This window comes from Columba livia, chromosome 3 (genome assembly GCF_036013475.1).
Source record: "Columba livia isolate bColLiv1 breed racing homer chromosome 3, bColLiv1.pat.W.v2, whole genome shotgun sequence".
Taxonomy (NCBI): Eukaryota; Metazoa; Chordata; class Aves; order Columbiformes; family Columbidae; genus Columba; species Columba livia.
The window spans coordinates 75,595,069-75,614,953 of NC_088604.1; the positions used below are offsets into that span (position 1 = coordinate 75,595,069).

The 19,885-nt window shown below is 35.9% G+C and overlaps 1 protein-coding gene across 3 annotated transcripts in view; it reads right to left on the reverse strand.

Annotated features, from left to right (window-relative positions):
* The window catches only part of WDR27 (WD repeat domain 27), a 131,573-nt gene that overhangs the window by 59,056 nt on the left and 52,632 nt on the right, over positions 1-19,885 (reverse strand). For all 3 annotated transcript variants that reach the window (XM_021296077.2, XM_065057685.1, XM_021296075.2), the window contains exon 23: positions 11,437-11,535. In XM_021296077.2, the coding sequence (XP_021151752.2) occupies positions 11,437-11,535 (99 nt within the window). The remainder of the gene's footprint in view (positions 1-11,436; positions 11,536-19,885) is intronic.

Consider the following 19,885-nt stretch of genomic DNA (forward strand, 5'->3'; position numbering starts at 1 on the left):
AATAGAACAGAGGGCAATTAATAAACATGGAGCAGAATTGCTGGGAAACAGCAAGAGAACACTAATCAGCTATAAGGAGTAACTCTTGAAGAACTGAACCCTATTTTCTTTTACTTTAAGTTCACATCTTCAATAATTGTAGATATCAACTAAGCAGAAATGTTTCATATTTTGCTGTGGTATATGACAGGATAAAATGAGAGACTTATAATAAAGTATATAATAAGATAAATGATGCACATTTTCCTAAGACCTTAATAAAATTAACTAAAACATACCTAATTTAATCTCAATCTGTTTTAGAAAGAATCCCAAATTCATATTTTGTCTCAAGTAATTCCCTCATAACTGTTTCTACCACTCTTCCTGCTTCCAGTAATAAGAAGACAGAACCAGTATTCTGTTTCACTGCCCTGGGAAAACAGAAGTAAAATTCCCAGAGCCACTGGTATCAGTTAGGCTAGAATTTCATGCTACTGCCATTGTCCTCTGCTGATCCTTCTTCAGAGTCCTTATCTGAGTTAAAAAGTGGTTCGCTTGCACTCAGCTTAGGGAACGACACATACTAAGGTGACATTTTAAAAGATGATCTGCAGCTTTGTCATTTGTTTTCCTTCAGACCTAACTTCTCTTTTCAGTGCACAGTAGATGTCACTCACTACCTGATCAGAGACAAAAAAAAAAAGGCAGTGACAGAGTCTTTCCAGATGTTCTCAGCAGAGGAGCTGAAATGAAGGTCAGAAATGTTGGAATGAGTCCCAGATGTAGGTTTGTGGCATGGCATGGCACAGCATGGCACAGTAAGTCAGTGGGAAACTTATCTGTTCCTTTCAAGAAAGGTTCTTAAATGCATAGGCAACTAGCTGCATAGAATATGGCTACAATTCTGTAAAAAAAAAAAAACATCTCAAGGATATGTTGTGACTGAATTATGAAAGAGCATAGACGAAGCAATCTCCTCAGATTACAATGACGAGATTTTAGTACATGAATTATCGTAATTGTTAAACATCTCAAATACCACTTTCCAGAAACACAGTGGCTAGGAACAATGGTGATTCCAGATGCTGGATGTTTCTATGGGATAAGAAAAGGGTCACATGATCCTCTTATCAGCATCTGTTCTTCCCTGCCTACTCCAGCACACACTGCAGGCCTAAAAGGCAGAAGGCAAAGTAGAAGACCCCTCAGCTGACAAATCACCTCACAGGGAAACCTCATCAGGGAGTGCAGAATCAAGCAGTTCTGAGCCTGTGATACTTTATGTAGTGAAGTAGAAGAAAAGAGGCACAAAAGGCAGCTTTAAAGAACTTCTGCTTTCCGCCTTCTCCACACTATTCTGTACACAGTTCAGATACAGCCGGGAGATGGGCCAAAATGTTTGGTGTGGCTATATCATACTCCACTGGACAGCTGGAATCATTTTATGTTGCTATTTTAATTTGAGACAGAAGTTGTGTCTGTTTTTCTTTCAATATTTAATCTGTTAGCTAAGATTTAGCTTTCCCTTTTCCACAAGCTCATTTAGAATGCAGTTTATTCCATACTTCACTTCCCTTGTATTTCATCTAATTGTGTTTTCAATCAGTGAACTCTGCTTTCCTGTACATCCTCTATACATTTATATAAGAATTGCCAATCAATTTGGCCTCAATTTTCTTAGAGACCATGTAAGAATGGAGAATTTTCTTGGCACAGGAGCACCTGAATTTTAATCCAAGTAGGGTAAGAAGCTTTGTACCTGTTCTACATGAAAGCCCAGTAATTTTAAAATTGAAACCTCCACCAAAATGGTTCCTAGTATCGGCAAATATTCAACTGCATTCTATGAATATTATTTGGTGAGCGAGAGAAATGTATGATAGTGACAATTTTCAAGTTGGCAAGAAATGAGATACCTTAAGGACAGCTTCCTAGAGAGCTGTGTAAGATAATTAAATTCTGATTCCTACTTCTATATAAGAAATGTAGCTGAACAGACTCCTAATGATTAGTCCTTTTTCTTCCTGTTTGGCAAAGTTTCCTCTCTTCAGCTTCTCAGGACAGAGAAGGAGAGTGTACTCGAAGTACAAAGCCCACTTCACAAAATGTTTTTCTACATGCCCCTTCATGGAGCATGAGAAGTAGGTTCTTACTTATTCCTTTCAATATGGTACTACTGGGTCCTGGAAGATAGTTCTGTAGTGTGTGAAGGAAGTAAGAGAGGTTTATTTCATCTGGCAGCTTCATGTTCTTTGAAAAGCGTTTTTTTCTGAGGTCTTGAGCACGCTGATTTTCAGAACTGTTAAGTCAAGAGCAACCTCTGATTCTCAGCAACTCTGAAAACCAGGCCATGGGCATCTCACTTTTGCTCTATTTTTCAGAAAAAAAAAAAAAAAGGCTTAACTAAAATTTCAAAACCAATGATTCTTAATAATTCTTAACCTTGTAGCTATCTTCTCTTGCTTCTCTCTGCAAGGTTTTCATTCTCTCCCTCTAGGCTCTCTTCATCTCTCTAATATCATCACTTCTCTCCACACATATATTCTTTCCCTCTAGTCCTTATGGTTAGTCCCCACCATTCCCTCTTCACTCTTATTTTCTATCTGACAGTTTCCAAGAAACTGTCTGTTCCTCAGATTATCTCTATGACTACAGTAAGTGCCTTTCCTTCCTACTCCCAGCCAATCCTACCTCTTTCCAGACCATAAGGCATCCCCACCCTTCCTGTCCAGATACTTGGTAATCAGAATTCAAATTGAACAGCTGAGTAACCAATTGTTTAGTACCACCCCTTTCAACCTAGTAGTGCCATTCAATAAAATATCTACACTTGTAAGAAGTACAGTAAAGATTTTATGACAAATGTGCTATGAATTGAGAAGCTTGCCAGTGCAAGCATATTTGTCTAAAATCATGTGGTGTACAGCTGTTGTTTGCTGGCAATACACTTAGAAAGGCTGGAGTATCCCAAAATTAAACTGAATTACATTGTCCTTTCTAGCTTACAGAAGCCTTTCTCTTGCTTTTTCTTCTTTTTGTCTTTTTCTTTTTCTTCTTTTCTTTTTCTTTTTCTCCTTTTCTTTTTCTTTTTCTCCTTTTCTTTTTCTTTTTCTTCTTTTCTTTTTCATTTTCTCCTTTTCTTTTTCTTTTTCTTTTTCTTTTTCTTTTTCTTTTTCTTTTTCTTTTTCTTTTTCTTTTTCTTTTTCTTTTTCTTTTTCTTTTTCTTTTTCTTTTTCTTTTTCTTTTTCTTTTGCTTTTGCTTTTTCTTTTGCTTTTTCTTTTGCTTTTTCTTTTGCTTTTTCTTGTTCTTTTTTTCTTTACTTATTTTTCTTCTTCTTTTTCTTTTAATCTGACATCCTTCTTCAGAGTTGTCATATGTACTAACAAGAATTCCTTTGGTATAAACAATTTTTTCCACTAATCCACATCAACTCTTATACTAATTGGCACAAAGCATTACTGGGTTTTGTTAGAAACTGCATAAGAAATGGTTTTCCTGCTATAAGCACAGACATACATGTGAAATTAGGAACTCTGATTCTAAATTCTCAGGGACTGGAATAAATTCAGTAGGACTATCATCTGCTGTGCCATGCTAATAGGTTCTCCACAGGTTTGACCACTCTCATAGCAGGAGGGTGGTACAACCCAAAGCTCTACATGCTTTTCCATCAAAACAGTTTTTAAAAAGGCAAGGGCCAAGATTTGCAAATGTAGCTAGTAACTTAAAGGCAGAGACCAAACTGGGCACTGTAGGGAGACAAGTGCACTCTGAGAATCCCCCAAGGGTGGGTAAAGCTGAAGCCCTTCATTTCCCTCAAGCCACTTGGACTAGGGCTAAATTTAGGACAAAATACAAGTTGTACTTCTGTGCTTTGACTAAGTTTCTAAATCCATTTAACTGTTGAAAGTTGAATGGTTATATTCTCTAAATTTGAAGGGTATCTCATAGATTATTAACAAGTTATGGCCTTGTAAAATGCACAACTGTATCGATGACTGCTAACATTTTTTTTAAAAAAGCACTGTGGTACATAAAATAATCCAAAGGTCTCACTTCCTGTCACAATTATTCATTTGCTCCACAGCACTCAGTGTGCTCTTACCTTTTGCAGAGATCTTTTTACTTCAGTGTTTGGCCCAGCGAACCACAATTCTCCCTCTCAAAAGTCTTAGAGTATTATAAGAATAAGAAAGGGCACATGCAGGTGCCTTGAACTACTTTACACAAATGTCTTGGTGCCATTTACAAGTTGATCAAACTGGAACAGTGTTTAGCCCATGAGAGTTAAGATAAACTGTATTAACTGCCATGTCGGGGTTTTTTTGTTTGGTTGGGGTTTTTTTACAATTGATATCATAATAATAAATCTGCATTTGAAGATAAAAGAAGTAGGATATTAAACATGATGGTGAATGAAAATAAAATGCTAATAAAATTAGCTGCTATTTCAGTAAATTGGATAGAAAAATTAAACTGATAAGTTCATTGAATTTAAGAGGTATCCATTGCAAATCCTCATTCAATTCACTGAGATTACACAACAAGAGCACACAGATTTGGCAAACAGTTCAAGGAGAAGACAAGAAGAGAAATACATTCAACCTCAGAAAGCATGTATATGAGGTCAGCAACAGGGTTTTTTTTATTTTTAATGCAGCTGTCTTCTTTGGCAGGATGAGGGTAAAGAAAATAACTTCTCACCAGATACAGACTGCAGTACAGTCTTTGGCAAAGACAGTCTTCATACAATACCTGCATTACTGCACATTACTGCTCATAAAGAAAACTGATGAAATTTTTTCCTCAGCAGCTCAAAGTAATATGAAGAAAGAGAATAGATTTGTGAAATGACTGAAGAGTGGAAGACTTAATATTAAGACACAAAAGGACATGCTGGAATACCATTAAATAGTCTCACAGTCTTGTCTGATTTGTCACCCAACTTTAATCACACTCTGCACCAGAAGATTCTCAGTCAAGCCAGTTGAGTGACTGCATATATAGCACCAGCATATCCAAAAAATGAAGTAAAACACACTAGCTTAAACCATTGCAGCTGGAAACGTGATTTGTTTAACATATGAGTACAAACTGAAGAGAGCAGTGCAGCACAGCAGAGCAGATGCTTGAAACACCTATGGTAAAAAAGACTTCTACAGTAGAACACTCAGGAGTAATTAACAACTTCGTAGTCCATTTCTGATCAAAAAAGCATCTCTTTTCTCCTCCTTTACCAACAATTCCTAAGTATGACATTACTGCATTTAGAAAACTCTGTTTTATAAGTGAATCAGCTGTGATTGTTTAACAGGCATAGTAGAGGCATATTCAGTTCAGCTCAGGATAATCTGTGAATTTCCTAGAATTCCAGGCAAGTGTATTTTCTAAGATGAACAGTAACCTATTTGCAAAAGCTTCCTTCTGAAGCCAGTTAAAATCCAAATAAAAATAACCAGTCTTCAGATTTTTACCAGGTGTTCTTTTCCACAAATATGCTTACACCCCTAGTCTCAGTGTCTAGCTTTCTGAGATTTCAGTAAGCTAATTCTAGCCTTTATAGATTTGGATGTTTTTATTATCTCAGCTAATACAAAAGGATTTCTGTCCATTGGCTGGTAGAGTTGCAAGATTTTATTTTAAGTGAAATATCTGCCCTGAAACTAAATGTCCTGATCACTTTCCTCAGACATCCTTCCCTTTTCATTGTTGCTTTCTCATTCCTTTCTTGTTCATTATGAGAGATACACTCCCTCGAGGTTTTTCTGACACAATTACTGCTTCCCCTTAGATGTCCATGCTGGTGCTTCTATTTCTTCCGTAAGTATGAAGGTTGTTCCACCCAAGGACCATAAATAAGACAAAGGATTCTAACAAAAAATTTTTCAACAAATGTCTATTGAAAACTTTTTAGAACCTGATTTTTTAAAGTTACTCTAGTCTTCCAGCAGAATTCAAAACTTCAAAATACATTTCAGAAAATAATTTGATGGCATTTGCTAGCCTTTGAATTTGATCTCCTGGAATGGAAGATCAGGAAAGCTGACAGCTGGCTTCAAATTCCTCTGAGATAAAATTACAGGAGAAAGAAAAACAAACATTACCAAATTCCATTTACATTTAGTTTTGATGTATTTGTAGATTTATAAGGGAGTAATTGGGACTGACTGAGCCAAACAGTAGGGTCAAAAGAACCATGTGAAAGAGCTTTCCTGACTTCACTGAGATGATATTAGAGGTCAAACTGGTCAAAGGTTTTAAATCCACATGATTCAGTCTGTGACAAGATAGTCCTGAGGAAGAATATCATACCGGAAAAAATGTGCCCTACATAGGAATGAGACAAGATTAATTCACTATCAAAGCCAAAACTTAGCAAATTAAAGTCTGATAAATATTTTTCCATATCACTGCAAAAGCCATCCCCGTTTTGGAAAATTCTATGATTAAGTGGATGGTGAATAAAAAACTCAAAATAAACGAGTTTTTTCATACACGTTGTTTGAAAGGGACATCTTTAGATCACAGAATCACAGAATGTTAGGGATTGGAAGGAACCTCAAAAGATTATCTAGTCCAATCCCCCTGCTGGAGCAGGAACACCTGGATGAGGTTACATGGGAATGTGTCCAGGTGGGTTTTGAATGTCTCCAGAGAAGGAGACTCCACAACCTCCCTGGGCAGCCTGTTCCAGTGCTCTGTTACCCTCACTGAGAAGAAGTTTCTTCTCAAACTTAAGTGGAACCTCTTCTGTTCCAGTTTGAACCCATTAATCCCTTGTCTTACTATTAGTTGTCACCAAGAAGAGCCTGGCTCCATCCTCGTGACACTCACCCACAAGGGCACAGTGCTGGCTCATGGCCATCCTGCTGTCCACCAGGACCCCCAGGTCCCTTTCCCCTACACTGCTCTCTAATAGGTCATTCCCCAACTTATACTGGAACCTGGGGTTCTTCCTACCCAGATGCAAGACTCTACACTTGCCCTTGTTATATTTCATTAAAGTTTTCCCTTCCCAACTCTCCAGCCTGTCCAGGTCTCGCTGGATGGCAGCACAGCCTTCTGGCATGTCAGCCACTCCTCCCACCTTCCTGTCATCAGCAGACTTGCTGGTAATTCACTCTATTCCCTCATCCAAGCCGTTGATTAATATATTGAATAGTACTGGTCTCAGTACTGACCCTTGAGGCACTCCACTAGCTAGATACAGGCCTCCAACTGGACTCTGCCCCATTGACCATGACTCTCTGGCTTCTTTCTTTCAGCCAGTTCACAGTCCACCTCACTACCCGATCATCCAGACCGCACTCCCTCAGTTTAGCTGACCACCAAGAAAAGTATATTTTTTTAGTAGCTAGCAAAAGATAATTCATTTCCAGACACATCCAATACCATCTGTAACCAATTCTGGCTAAAATGGTGGTTTTACTGCTGAATGGTATTGTTATCTGAGAGACCCATAAACAAATGCCCTTACTGGGAACATTAAATACATCTCCCTTCAAGCAGGTCAGCAGAAAATCATTATGAAATTTTCAGTGGCTCCCATGCAAATCTAGCTGTGAAAGAGATATACAGATCTCTACTATCCACTTAACTTCAGCTGCCAAGTAATGCACTTACGGTCAGTTACTATCTAACCTAAATGTGCCATAACACAATAGTACCTGAAACTAATGTCATTTGAAATGTAGCTTTACTTCTAAACATAAAAGCAGTCTTATAAATTAATGGAAAAAGTATATATTATAGTGAATAATAATTTGAATTAATACCTTCCACACATGCAAATTAGATATTAATTGATAAACAGGCCACAAAGCGAACTTCTGTGGCAATCAAAAAACGTTTTTGTTTCCTACATGGCAATGTAGAAAAATTTCCATTCCTTCAGCGACAAGAGATTTCTGGACCATGTGCACTATCACAAAATCAGAGAATAATTCAATTTGCAGGGACTTCAGGAAACTTTATCATCCAATCTGCTTAAAGTAAGATCAACACTGAACTCAGACCAGGTTGCTGAGGACATTTTCCATTATAGTTTAGTTTGTTTGTGTTTTTTCTCTTGAAATCCTGTGTCAGTATATCAGTTGGGTGGTCACTTCAGATTGTCATATATTTACTTTAAGTCTATAGACAAAGAGAATAGAACAGATTTGCCATATCTCATCCAATGCAAATTATATTTTTAATTATTTTTCATAAAATGCTCTACATCAACTTACTGAGCACCTGTTTAAATATCTGTATATGTCAAACAGGTAGCCTTCTGAGGACTTCAGGAAATCATTTTATCCAACCTTCTGTTCAAAACAGGTCAGATCAGGTTGCTCAGGCCTTGTTCTATGAAAGTTTAGTTTGGGGTGTGGATTTTTTCTCTCTCTCAAACCTACTTCTCAATATACATCTAGGGTGGTAACAATTCATACTGATTTCAGTCATGATTCCATCATGAAAAAATAACTCCTAGCACAGTATATTGTCTCAGAGCTTTGGGCTTCTTTTCTTCTTCTCTGCTTTTTTTTTTTTTTTTTTTAAGTAATGAATGATGAGGTCAATAATAGAGTGTGCTAGAGTGTACTTGGATAGTTTTGCCAGCTTTTATAAAGATGAAACCAAAACTCAAATATACAAAAGCCACTAAAATCAACAGATTACAATAGTGGATCTGCTTGTTTTTATCCTGCTTCAAAATATTTTAAAGAGAGACAATCTATTTTTCCCACATTTAAAGATAAGACTCCCACCCTATTTTAACTTAGATTAATTCAAATGTGTTACAGTTAGTAGTTATAGATATTATAGTTAAAAACTATAACATCCCTTAAAGTATATTCCCTAAACCAGGTTGAAATTTAATTAATATTTTAGTAAGATAAACACCAGGAAGTGACAATAAGAAGCTAAAACTGTGAAAAAATCTTGAGAACAAATTTAAGATAAATGCAAATCTTCTACCTTATTCCACTTCTCCAGCTTTTATAGCAACTATTTTATAAATCATTCCCGAGTACCATATGATGAAAGTAACGGTGCACCGCATCAGTAAAAATATCACTAATATACCCATCTAGGGTTTTTTGCTCTTTTCTGGAAGAACATTTATGCAAGTGAGAGTTATAATAATGGTTGGAACAAACTACCTCATGGACAGGTGCTGGGCAAGCAACCACTGAACTGGAGTGCTGCCAGTACACCTCACTCTTGGCTGGATCTTTCCATGTCAGAAATCTTAGCCATAATGTTCAAATTTCACTCATCAGCCACTTCCCTTTTTTCACCCCTTGCTTCTTCCCCTGCCAGTGTTTCCCTTTGAATGCAATGGGGCTTGGTGCAGAGGTTATTCAGAACCAAATATAAATCTTAACTGTTTTCATTCAAACCAAATGAAACAAGAGTAGTGTCAATTTTAAATCCATAACTAGGGGTAGTAGTAGGTATAAAAATCTTTCAGTGTTGGAAGGTCTGGCTGTCTAATACAAGTCTTTCTTTCAAGGCATGGGAGTATTCTTTTCTGATTCTTTTGTGGTTTTCTTCTTTTCCACTCTACAAGCTTATCATTGCATTTCTCAGCTTCTCCTGGTGCCTTTGAAAGTAACATCCTGCTAAAACAAATTTTGGAAAGGCCAGGACATTTTTTTCTCTTTTGTTCTGCAACTCCCCAAAAATATTTATTTACAAAGCATTTCAGAGTGCTTATTGTACAGAATGACTTGGTTAACAGAATTTACATTTCAGCAGTAATCCTTCAAAGGAGCAGTTTCTGCATATTCCTTGTTTTTTAGTAAAGTGCCCCTGATAACATCAACTTCTAAATCTTACCCCAGAACTGTATCTATGAGGAAATTTGTCATCCAGTTCAAATCCACAGCTCTTGCTTCTCAGGAAAGTGGTCTTCAAGAAGAGGGTTTCTGGTTCTTGAACTTCAGATTTGACTCTTAACCATAATACTAAACTGACTGCGGGAAGTTTCACAAAGTTCAATATTGAAGGCATTGTGCCCCAAGGCAGACTTTCAGAGTTAGATCAGTCTGGCTTGGATCCACAGTCAATGTTTATTTTACCATTTATGGGTTCTGCCCCCGATCAACAACTGATTTGCCTGAACTTAGTTACTTCGAAGCCTTGATATTGCAACTGAGCCTCTAGACTTTTAACAGTTAAACTCTGCTAAGACAATTTCCATCAAAATGGATTCCAACAGCTGGATCACAGATCAGGATGCTGCGAGACTACAGTCAGCTCTATTATCCAGTTCTGCAGAACTGTGTTCAGTGCTAACCCTGAAACTAGTCTTAATCTGTGTGCAAAATTTAATAAACTATAACATTTCTTTGAATATAACGTTGATGAATCCAAAGAGCAGAAGTACATAATGTTCACCAGAAGATAGCAGTTAACAATTTCTCAGTTCAAACAACATACATACAATCAATAAAACTTCCAGAAATTAAAAACCACAGAAATATTAGCATCTTTACTTACAAATGGAAGGAGATATGTAAATGTGACAATACTCCCACATATAAAGAACTTATATGTATTCCATAAATATTTTTAATAGTAGCAAGTAAAACCAGTATTGAAGAGGTCACAGTGCACTCTTTCATATATATATATATATATAGATCATTGTTGTCTCTTTAATGGAAGGAGAAGTGTAGAAAGCAGAAACCTTTAATGAAGTTTCAATACATAAAAACAAAAAGAGTATGTCTAGGATTCAAATCTGTATACAACAGTATATGAAGAATTCACATGATAATCTAGCTGTAGGGAAGCTCTGGTTTTGAGATAAAACTTAGAAAACAGACTCCTGTGTATATATTGCAGCAGTATAATTAAAACATTACATTGAAATATAGTGTTGTTAACACAGCATATTATCAATGATCAGTGAAAAAATAGAAACTGTTATTGCCTAATACCTAGCTTCTTTGAAGTACTTTTCATCTATAGATATCTGAAAGTCTCAAAACAAAATGGCAAGAGTTTTTCAAAACATTGTGATAAAGCTATTTCACTATTTATTCTGACACAGCACATTTAAAATATAATTGTTTTTTAAAACTTAAAAGCTTTTGAGTAACTACAGCAGGCCTGAGCCCCTTGCTATTTCCTTGTCCCTAATTATTTCTCTCTTAAATTCTCTGTATCAGGAGTGGTCTACTCAGGTAATTTGAGATGAATGTACATCTTCCCAACATCCAACAAGTACAGGTTTGCAGCAGTTGCCATGCCACAACTCCTCTTTGTAGGCAGTTAGATAGAGCGGTTGTCTGTAGCATGCAGCATTTTGTATGAGTTTAAAACTGACACAGTAACCACACTATAGTTGGAAGTAGATGAACAGACTTACAGATGCACAGCATATTGGCAGGTAAAAGGCAAGTTTACAGTGACGATTTTACATATTTTCATTACAAAGAGGAAAAAAATCAATGACTTACCTGTGGAGATGAGGGACTGAAAGCCACATTGATGACAGATTCTGTGTGTCCTCCCAGTTTATGTGAAAAAGTGCTTGAACGCATTTCGTATATGTAAGCCTGAAAAACAATGAGATTATATTTTCACTTTAAAGAAATATATCACATTCTACAAGCACTAAGTTATAGTGTAAGATAACTAAAGATTCAGCCTACAGAGACGTTAGAAAAATTTTATAATATCTAAACAGATATAAAAGTCATCAACATCTCAGAATTGATTTCTATAACTCAGGATAATTAGGAAATGCATAAGTTAACTCAAATGAAAAAAAAAATAGAAAGAGTTATGCAATCTTTTTCACTTAAATAACTAAACATTAGGTATAAATCAAGCAGACAGGTAAAAGGCCCTTTAATAATATACTTTTAAGGATGTTCTTCAGAATTAAAACCCTTTCTTTTAAGTAGAAATATGCAGAATCTAAAACTTCAGTTTCTAAAACTCTTATGTTTGACGTTACATTAAGTAAAATTTTTCCATTTCTACATAGGTCTTTGCAGTTTTTAATTGAACAGCATAGAATTCAATAATACGTCAATTCTATTTTGAGTGATATGGGTATCATTAATGACAAAAAGCATACTGCCTGCATTTAATTCTTAAAAGAAAAAGGAAAAGTGCTTTTCAAGGAGTAAATAAAATTTAGTAGCAAAATAATTAAGTTCTTATTGGTATAGCTTCAAATGATGAAAAAGTGTGAATGCAAAACTGCATTAAGAAACAATCCAAAGTTCAGTGAAAGTCATAAACGTACTGATACTATGAAAATTGTTTGATTGTGGTATTAAATTAACATTATCTTACACAAACAAAACAGAAAATATTTTAAAGGAAATCCTGTAGTATATTTCCCCCACACAAGAAACATTTGTGAGAAACAAGTGCAGACATATTGGATTGTTTTAGACTATGCCTTAGCTAGTAAAAATGACAATTATTTGCCGGATACAGTCAGACAGTACATGTAACGAGGTATATCAGAAAAGACACATAACATACATAGAAAATACACAGACTTATTTGGTACATTAAAAGTGTGCATCTCAAAAGAAATAAAATTGTAAAGCTTGCAAAAAAATTAGACAAAGATGAAAATCCAGACTTTACATTTCAATTAAAAAAAATAAATTATTCCATTGTCTTTATTAAATCTCTGTAGTTAAGGCTATGAGCATGGAATTCAGAGTACAGCCTAACATAAACTAAACCAAACTGTGCATAGGCACTATTACAACACTGTACTTCTCTGTGGCTTAAGTTTTTTGTTGATAGTACCCTAAAATGAGTTTAATCACTCAGACCCAAGGCAGCTGAGCTTTCCCTAGCAGGTGCCAAACTACTATAAGGTATATGCCCCAAAAACTTGTGAACTCAACTAACAGTCTTCCCAATTCATGAAAATATTCGTGAACCAATGTAGGTCCTGAAAAATGCTTAATGCCTCACTCAGAAAAGAAATCTTAGCCAGCTCCAAAGATTCTTCAGTCCAAACAAGCACTGAAAAGCAAACCCAGAGGCCAACTATAAATCTAATAAATTGCATCCAGTTTATATACATCACATATTCTGGATTCAGTCCAGCACATGAAATTAAAACCAACTACTGGCATAAATGAAGCACCTAAAACCAGACAGAAATGTAGGTATCCATTTTTAACCTCTGGATCTTTTGTAGCATTCTATACAGATATTGCCATACTAACTGGGAAAGTAGCAGAGTCTTCAGTAATGTGTTAAAATCATTGTGTCCCTCCTAAAAGGTTATGGCAAATGCTTGTTAATTGGAAATTCTGCTTTAAAAAGTAAGGCTCTCCTCCATGCTTTTTAAACATCTCAGAAAAATGGTCATAATAATGAGCATTTGATTGTTGGTAATAGTACTGTACCATGACTCAACTGCTATCAAAATTATCAGATGCTGACACCAATGCGTTATGTCAGCACTTGCATCGTTCTGTTCTCTTCTTCACAGTCAAGCTGTGTTGCTTTGGGAGCAGCACATTCATTTTTGGCTTAATTTCTGTGTCGCAATTCCTCTCTGTAAAACAGGTGTGATAATATTTCACTGATTTTTGAAGACAAATCCAATGTTTGTGAAACCCAGGTGTTCTAGTAATTCATGGTCTTCCACACAGCTCCTAAATCAACCATTTGGCTCATACCTTTGTTTCAAAAAATGCCTTAAAGCGGTTGTGCAGCTTCAGTAGAATTTAGGAAGTGCGTACTCGGTTGTCTAAAAAGAAGTGTTAGCTAATCACACTTCTCAATCTAAAAAGCATTCAAACTCTTACCTCCCACCTTTCAATAAACGCTCCTAAGTGTTGGGCTGGGGTGCAGCACTCTGCTGGATTGTCACATTGTATAACAAGATTCACCGGGCCAGCAAAAAGTAATGACAAGCAAGTACAGAGAGAAGCCCACCTCTAGCAAACCACTGAAGCACTCATCAGCATGGGACTTTTATTCTCATATTTACTACAGAGACTATTTTCATATTGAACAGCTGCTAAACAAAACACACAAAACATGGCTGGGAACACAGCTTTCCCACTGTATTTCATTTGTATTATTCTGTTCTAATAGAACTAGTGCTAAACTTCTGTATTTCTGTATTTCTAGCCCTATATACCTTAAATATTTAGGTGTGGTGGTTCAGCTTCAACAGAAGAAGTGCCAGAGTCCCTACTACACCCCAGAATAGTTCATTATGTTTTGGTAGCTATCACCTTCCCTTCCAATAACTGTGCTTTTAAGGAAAGTAATAGAAAACATTTTAAATCAGAGTAATTTTTATATGTAACACAGTAAAATGTGATTAAAAGAAAAACATCATCATAAAAATTATATAAAAGCAGCTTCTGTTTAAGTAACTCTGGTCACAGATATTTAAGCTAGTCAGTGATATAACCTAAATTCTAAGAATAAAAGTTAACTTGGTGCAAGATTGAAAATAAACTTTTCAGTAAAACTATTTTTAACTTCAATAGTGGAAAAAGAGAAATGACATTCAGGTATTCATAAGAAGTGGAATACCTCCAGTATAAACTCTCTCTGAGTATAGTCTGCCATCATCCTAGTTTTATTACATTTCTGATGTCATTCAAAGTGTTTTTCTATTCTATACCTACTAGAATTTTTTAGCATGTTCTTCTCTACAGAAAAAAAAAAATAACAGTAAGTGAATTATAAATGATACCACAACACTAGCCACAGAAGAAAAAGAAAAGTTGAAAATATGCATTCAATGACAGAGAAAGAACAGACTTTTAGCAAACCAAATGTAATAAAAAAGAAAGCAAAACAGTCTAGGAAGTACTCACCAATACCCAAAATGCATATGTGTATATAATCTGTTGTAGACTTTAGCCAAAGTCAATCCCTTTTTTTTATATTAAGACCAATTTCTTGTAATAAAAATACTGAATCAGTATATATTGGTATTTCCTTTCCTTTTCTGTCCAAGGGTCAGCCAAAAGTAAAAATCATTTACCTGTACCAATAGCTTCCAAGCAAGTTTCCTACACGCATAACCACATACTTACTTGTGTTTCCTTTCACTTGAAGTTTGAAGAAAATTTGGACTAGTCAGTTTTCATTAACCAACAGTGTGAGAGTGTATTTAGCATTTCATATGTATATACAAGCTTGTGCTTTCTTCTTTAAATTTGTAGCAAGAGACAGGGAAGAAGGGTGAAGGTCCCTCCTTGAGGGAAGAACTTTTCTCCAAATGGAAAACTACTTAATTCTACTGCACTGGTAGAGAGAGTATGCTAAATAAATTGACTTTATCTGCAGAGTTTCACTATAAATTCTTTACTCTGTTTTCTTATACTCTGTCTTCAAAGCAAAATTGTCCCCAGCTGTTCCCACTGCCTGTCCAATACACGGCCACATGCATTTGAGTCAAACTGCTTACACTTCTACTCCCTCCTGGGAAGGGAAAGAAGGGGAAGCAAATCAGTGAAACATAACAGAAGAGTTCTCCTTGTTACCCGCTCTTGCGCACAGGGCCCAGAAAAGCAACACTAGTTTCAAGAAAAACCTTTGTAAGTGTTGTGGCTTGAAACTGGAGCATATATTTAACAAATGGATCATGGCGGGTGGGGGGGATGGACGACAACAACAACAACAAAAAAATAAACACACAAAAATCACACCAAATAAAACCCAACCAACCAACCAACCAAAAAAAAACAATCAATCAAACAAACAAACAAACAAACAAACAAAAAACCTGGTATCTAAGATTTCTAATTTGATTTTACAGAAATAGAGATTTTTTCTTTAGAAGGTTTGCATGAATTGGTCAAAGTCATCCCTTCCCTGCAACTATTTTCTCTAATATTTCAAATGAGCTACAGAATGATAGAGTCAAAGAATAATTTTGATTGGAAGAGACCCTTAAGATCATTGAATCTAACCATAACCTAACTCTAGCACTAAACTATGTCCCTAAGAGTCTCATCTATATGTCTTTTAAACACTTCCAGGGATGGTGACTCTAGCACTTCCCTGAGCAGCATGATAGCCTCTTGATAGAAAAATAAATAAATGATCTTGTTTACACTTTTATGAAAGACATCTGGATTTATTAATGAGACATTAGTCTCCATTCACCTCCACTAGTGCCATCAAACCTGATGCACATTTCCCCACTACGTGTTAGAATTGTTTGCCTTGCACTCCATCAGCCCCATTTTACACTGGGGCACATTTCCCATATATTTTTCCTTCATCTCAAGCTCAGAAAGCACCTGGACTACTTAAACTAAAATGAAAAATTATCCTAAACACTGATTAATGTTTTTCAGTCCTGAGATATCTTATACACTTGCCACATGGTAGCATAGAAAGCCTATCCAAGCCTGTCACCAAAACATTACATATAATTTGGCCTCTCAGAGTCCCTTCCCTTTCTAATGTCACTTATGGAGCTGCCTTTCTGGTAGTCACAGCAAATTGCCCACTACAGTAAGACTGCGGTTTCCATCTGAGTTCCTTTTACATAACTACAAAAGGAGTAACAGCGAAAATTAATAATGTTCTTTATTATTAAAACAGTAAACATTATCAAGATCAGTCATGTTTCAAGATACAGGGGATGCTTTTCAAATGGATCAGCATGCTGACAGTTATAACACACTTTGAATTTTCTTCACTAAAAGGGTTACATAAACAGATCTAAACCATATCTCAGATTTGCCTCTGTAAGCCAACCTTCTTAGAAGCTTTTCCTGATTTTATAGTTTCTATTTAATTAGCCAATTCCAAAGCCTCAAGTACATGATTGTTTTTATTTGTCTGCCTGTGGATTTATATAACATCAAACACTACTGTATTTAGGTTACTTCTACTTTTATAACATTCTTAGGTTTCGTAGAGTGGAGAATCATTACTTGAAGATTTTGTTCTAAGAAAATTTACTTCACCTCTCATTATGAAGCATCATGGATGGGTCACACACACTCTGGAAACGTCTCTTTTCTGACTACTGCTAAGACTATCTCTGTATCAGCTGTACCAAAAAATGAACTCCCTGTTTGAGAGCTGGTGTTGACGGTCTAACAGAAATACTGCAAGATGCACATTATGCAGAGGAACTTCATTCAGATGCTTAGGCATAACAAGGAATTTTATTAGCTTTACAAACAAATTTGTAAGCAAAATGCCATCAGCTAGCAGGACTATGGGCATATGTAAACATGATACAGAAAATTCAGCTGCTGTCAGAGTTGCAGATGAAGAGGTATGCATATAGAAAACACAAGCCCTGTGGGTATAAATCTATACATATCCACTTTTGGCACCTCACTGCTGCATGCATATCAAAATGAACCTTGAGTATTCTTATCTATTTTGACTTCCTGTTTTGACTGCTTTTAAATAGAGAGTATTTTCTCTAAAATTACTTTTCTTTAGCAAAAAGGTTAAATTCTCATACTTCCACCCAGGTCTCAGACTTATATCAGATTTAAAGGTTAACAGAGTAACACCCTGTAGCCTCATAAAGTTCAGTTTGACAGGCCACTAGGAAAAAGAGTGTTCTGTAGTAGTTAAATAAGCACATGTCTATAGCGAGCAGAAAATCCTTCACTGCTCTCAACTGCTAGTCTGGTTTTACGGTGGTCGGGTCTGAGGTGTAGAGGCATAGCTAAAGCAATAGTCTCAACTGCCCAAGAAGCAAACAAGAGCTGCAAATATGCTCAGAATCACATAATTCCATGGTTCATAAAATGATCTATCAAGGCTAAGATTTTCAAACATTTTCAGAGATATATCTAGAGACAGTAAAGTAACAACACACTCTAAAGTCATGTCTGTATTAACAAGAAAGCAATAGTTACCTCTTCCTTCCAGTATAATAGGCCTAAAAGCCAATGATGCTACCAAAGATCCAAGAAACGTAACAAAAAACTGTGTTCTTCTTTGGAAAGTGATAGATTTTCTTCAGCAATAGCTGGAAGAGAGGAAGTCACACTCTCTGTCATAGATTTCCTTCTGCCAAGAAATTCCAGTCCTTTTTTTTCCACAGTAAACAGTACTAATGTTGTTTTCCCCAGATGGTTTCTCTTAAAGCCTATCTTAGTTAAACAGTATGGACATGTGAAATAAAACTTGAGCATCGTATAACTGGGATACCAATGACATTGAAAACCAAAATAACTCAGATACTGCCTACCACTGCTTCATATTGTGCATTCTGTTCTGCAAGCCCTCTGATATGAAGCGTAGGCCAAGACAATAAATACCAGATAACACCACTATCAGACATTTTTAAATTAATTTTCCAGTAAAGAAAATGCCCTCCCATTTTTCCAAACCCAGCATTAAAGTCAACACCACAGTATAGTCCATTGTATCAAAGACACCTAATTTAAACATCAGTGATATCTCCAAGATATAATCTCAAGAAGACAACAAACTAAAGATTCTGAGCTATTAGCATGTCCTGTCTCTTCCATTTACATCCATCCATACCAGAATACCTCTGTCAACTCCCTGCCTCTTTCCTCGTCCATACTCTTTTATCTTTCACTCATTAGAACTTAAAAAGTTGTAGTGAAATTGTGGCCTCAAAGGGAGAACAGACAACCACATGATTTTATCATTCATAATTTTGAGTTATTGGGTGGTTTTCTCTTTGCTATATAGAATATTTAATGCAATTTTATACCAAATCAGATGCATTATTTAATCTTATCACACCAGAGACAAGGGTGGAAGTATTTAATATAAGATCAGAGTAACTGCCTGTAGTGGTGACAAATGGAGATAGGCGTCATCTCAATTCTTCTTTTAAAGTGAAAAGGAAAGAAGAAAGATACCATTGCTAATCTCCATTTCATAAATCAGAACTGAGCCATAGAAAGACTAACATGACTAATAATATATTTATGTCAGTCAAGAAACAGATCTCAAACTCCTATCATAATTATTACATTAGCAAGTAGTACAGAGCAAGACAAGCAAATGTACAGAACAAAATAGGAGGTTCAGAGGTTGACAAGCCAACCTCCAAATGCATTTGATTTTTTTACTTGGAGCTATCTTATCTCTGATTTTGTGGACTAAATACCATTAGTGTATAGAGCATTCAGTTTACTTAAGGAGTTGCTCTTCTATTCCAGCCTCACCTGAGGGGAATTGATCTGCATAATCCAAGACCACTCTGTGATACAAATCAAAGCACAGTAAATGGGAGGAATTGGGATATGTGCTTCAAGAAGTGGTGTTCAAACTCCTTATTCAAACTAAAGAGCAGTTACTCACTCTACACCAGTAGAGTGCAATTCGTATCTAGAGAAAATATGGGGAAACACTTTAAAAATTAAACTACTTCAAATTATAGAGTTCTTTTCACTATGGTTTCTCAAAGCCAAAATATATGTGGCTGAGTAAAGTAGATGATGAGTTTAACAGACAGCAGCATGGCATTTTGAATGCACTTCAGACTGAGAAAATAAGAAATACTATTTTTAAAGCTATCCATCTTGATGTAAGAATAGATAGAAATAAAACTGAGTTCTGTTACATAATACATACTTTTTGTGTCCTTATCAAATAAAGTTCTTAGTCTAATCCAACAAAGGAAGTCATAAAGGTATTACATGATTTGAGACAGTGAATTTTATGACTAAATAAATATCGGGTAGCAAAATACTAATGTATACTGCTTAGCAGTACTGACATTCTATTCAGAATATTAACCTGTGTAACTATTTCAAAATAAGGTGTCCCTAACAATAAGGTGTATCTGAAAACAGAGTTTGCAAACACCAATAGGTCCAGGTTTGCATCCAGCCACCATTCACAGGTTTGTAGAATGCTTTGGATATGCTCCCTGACCAGTATGTTTCCAGCATCAACTGCATGATGGGAATTTACTTTAAAGTCAGTTTTGCATAA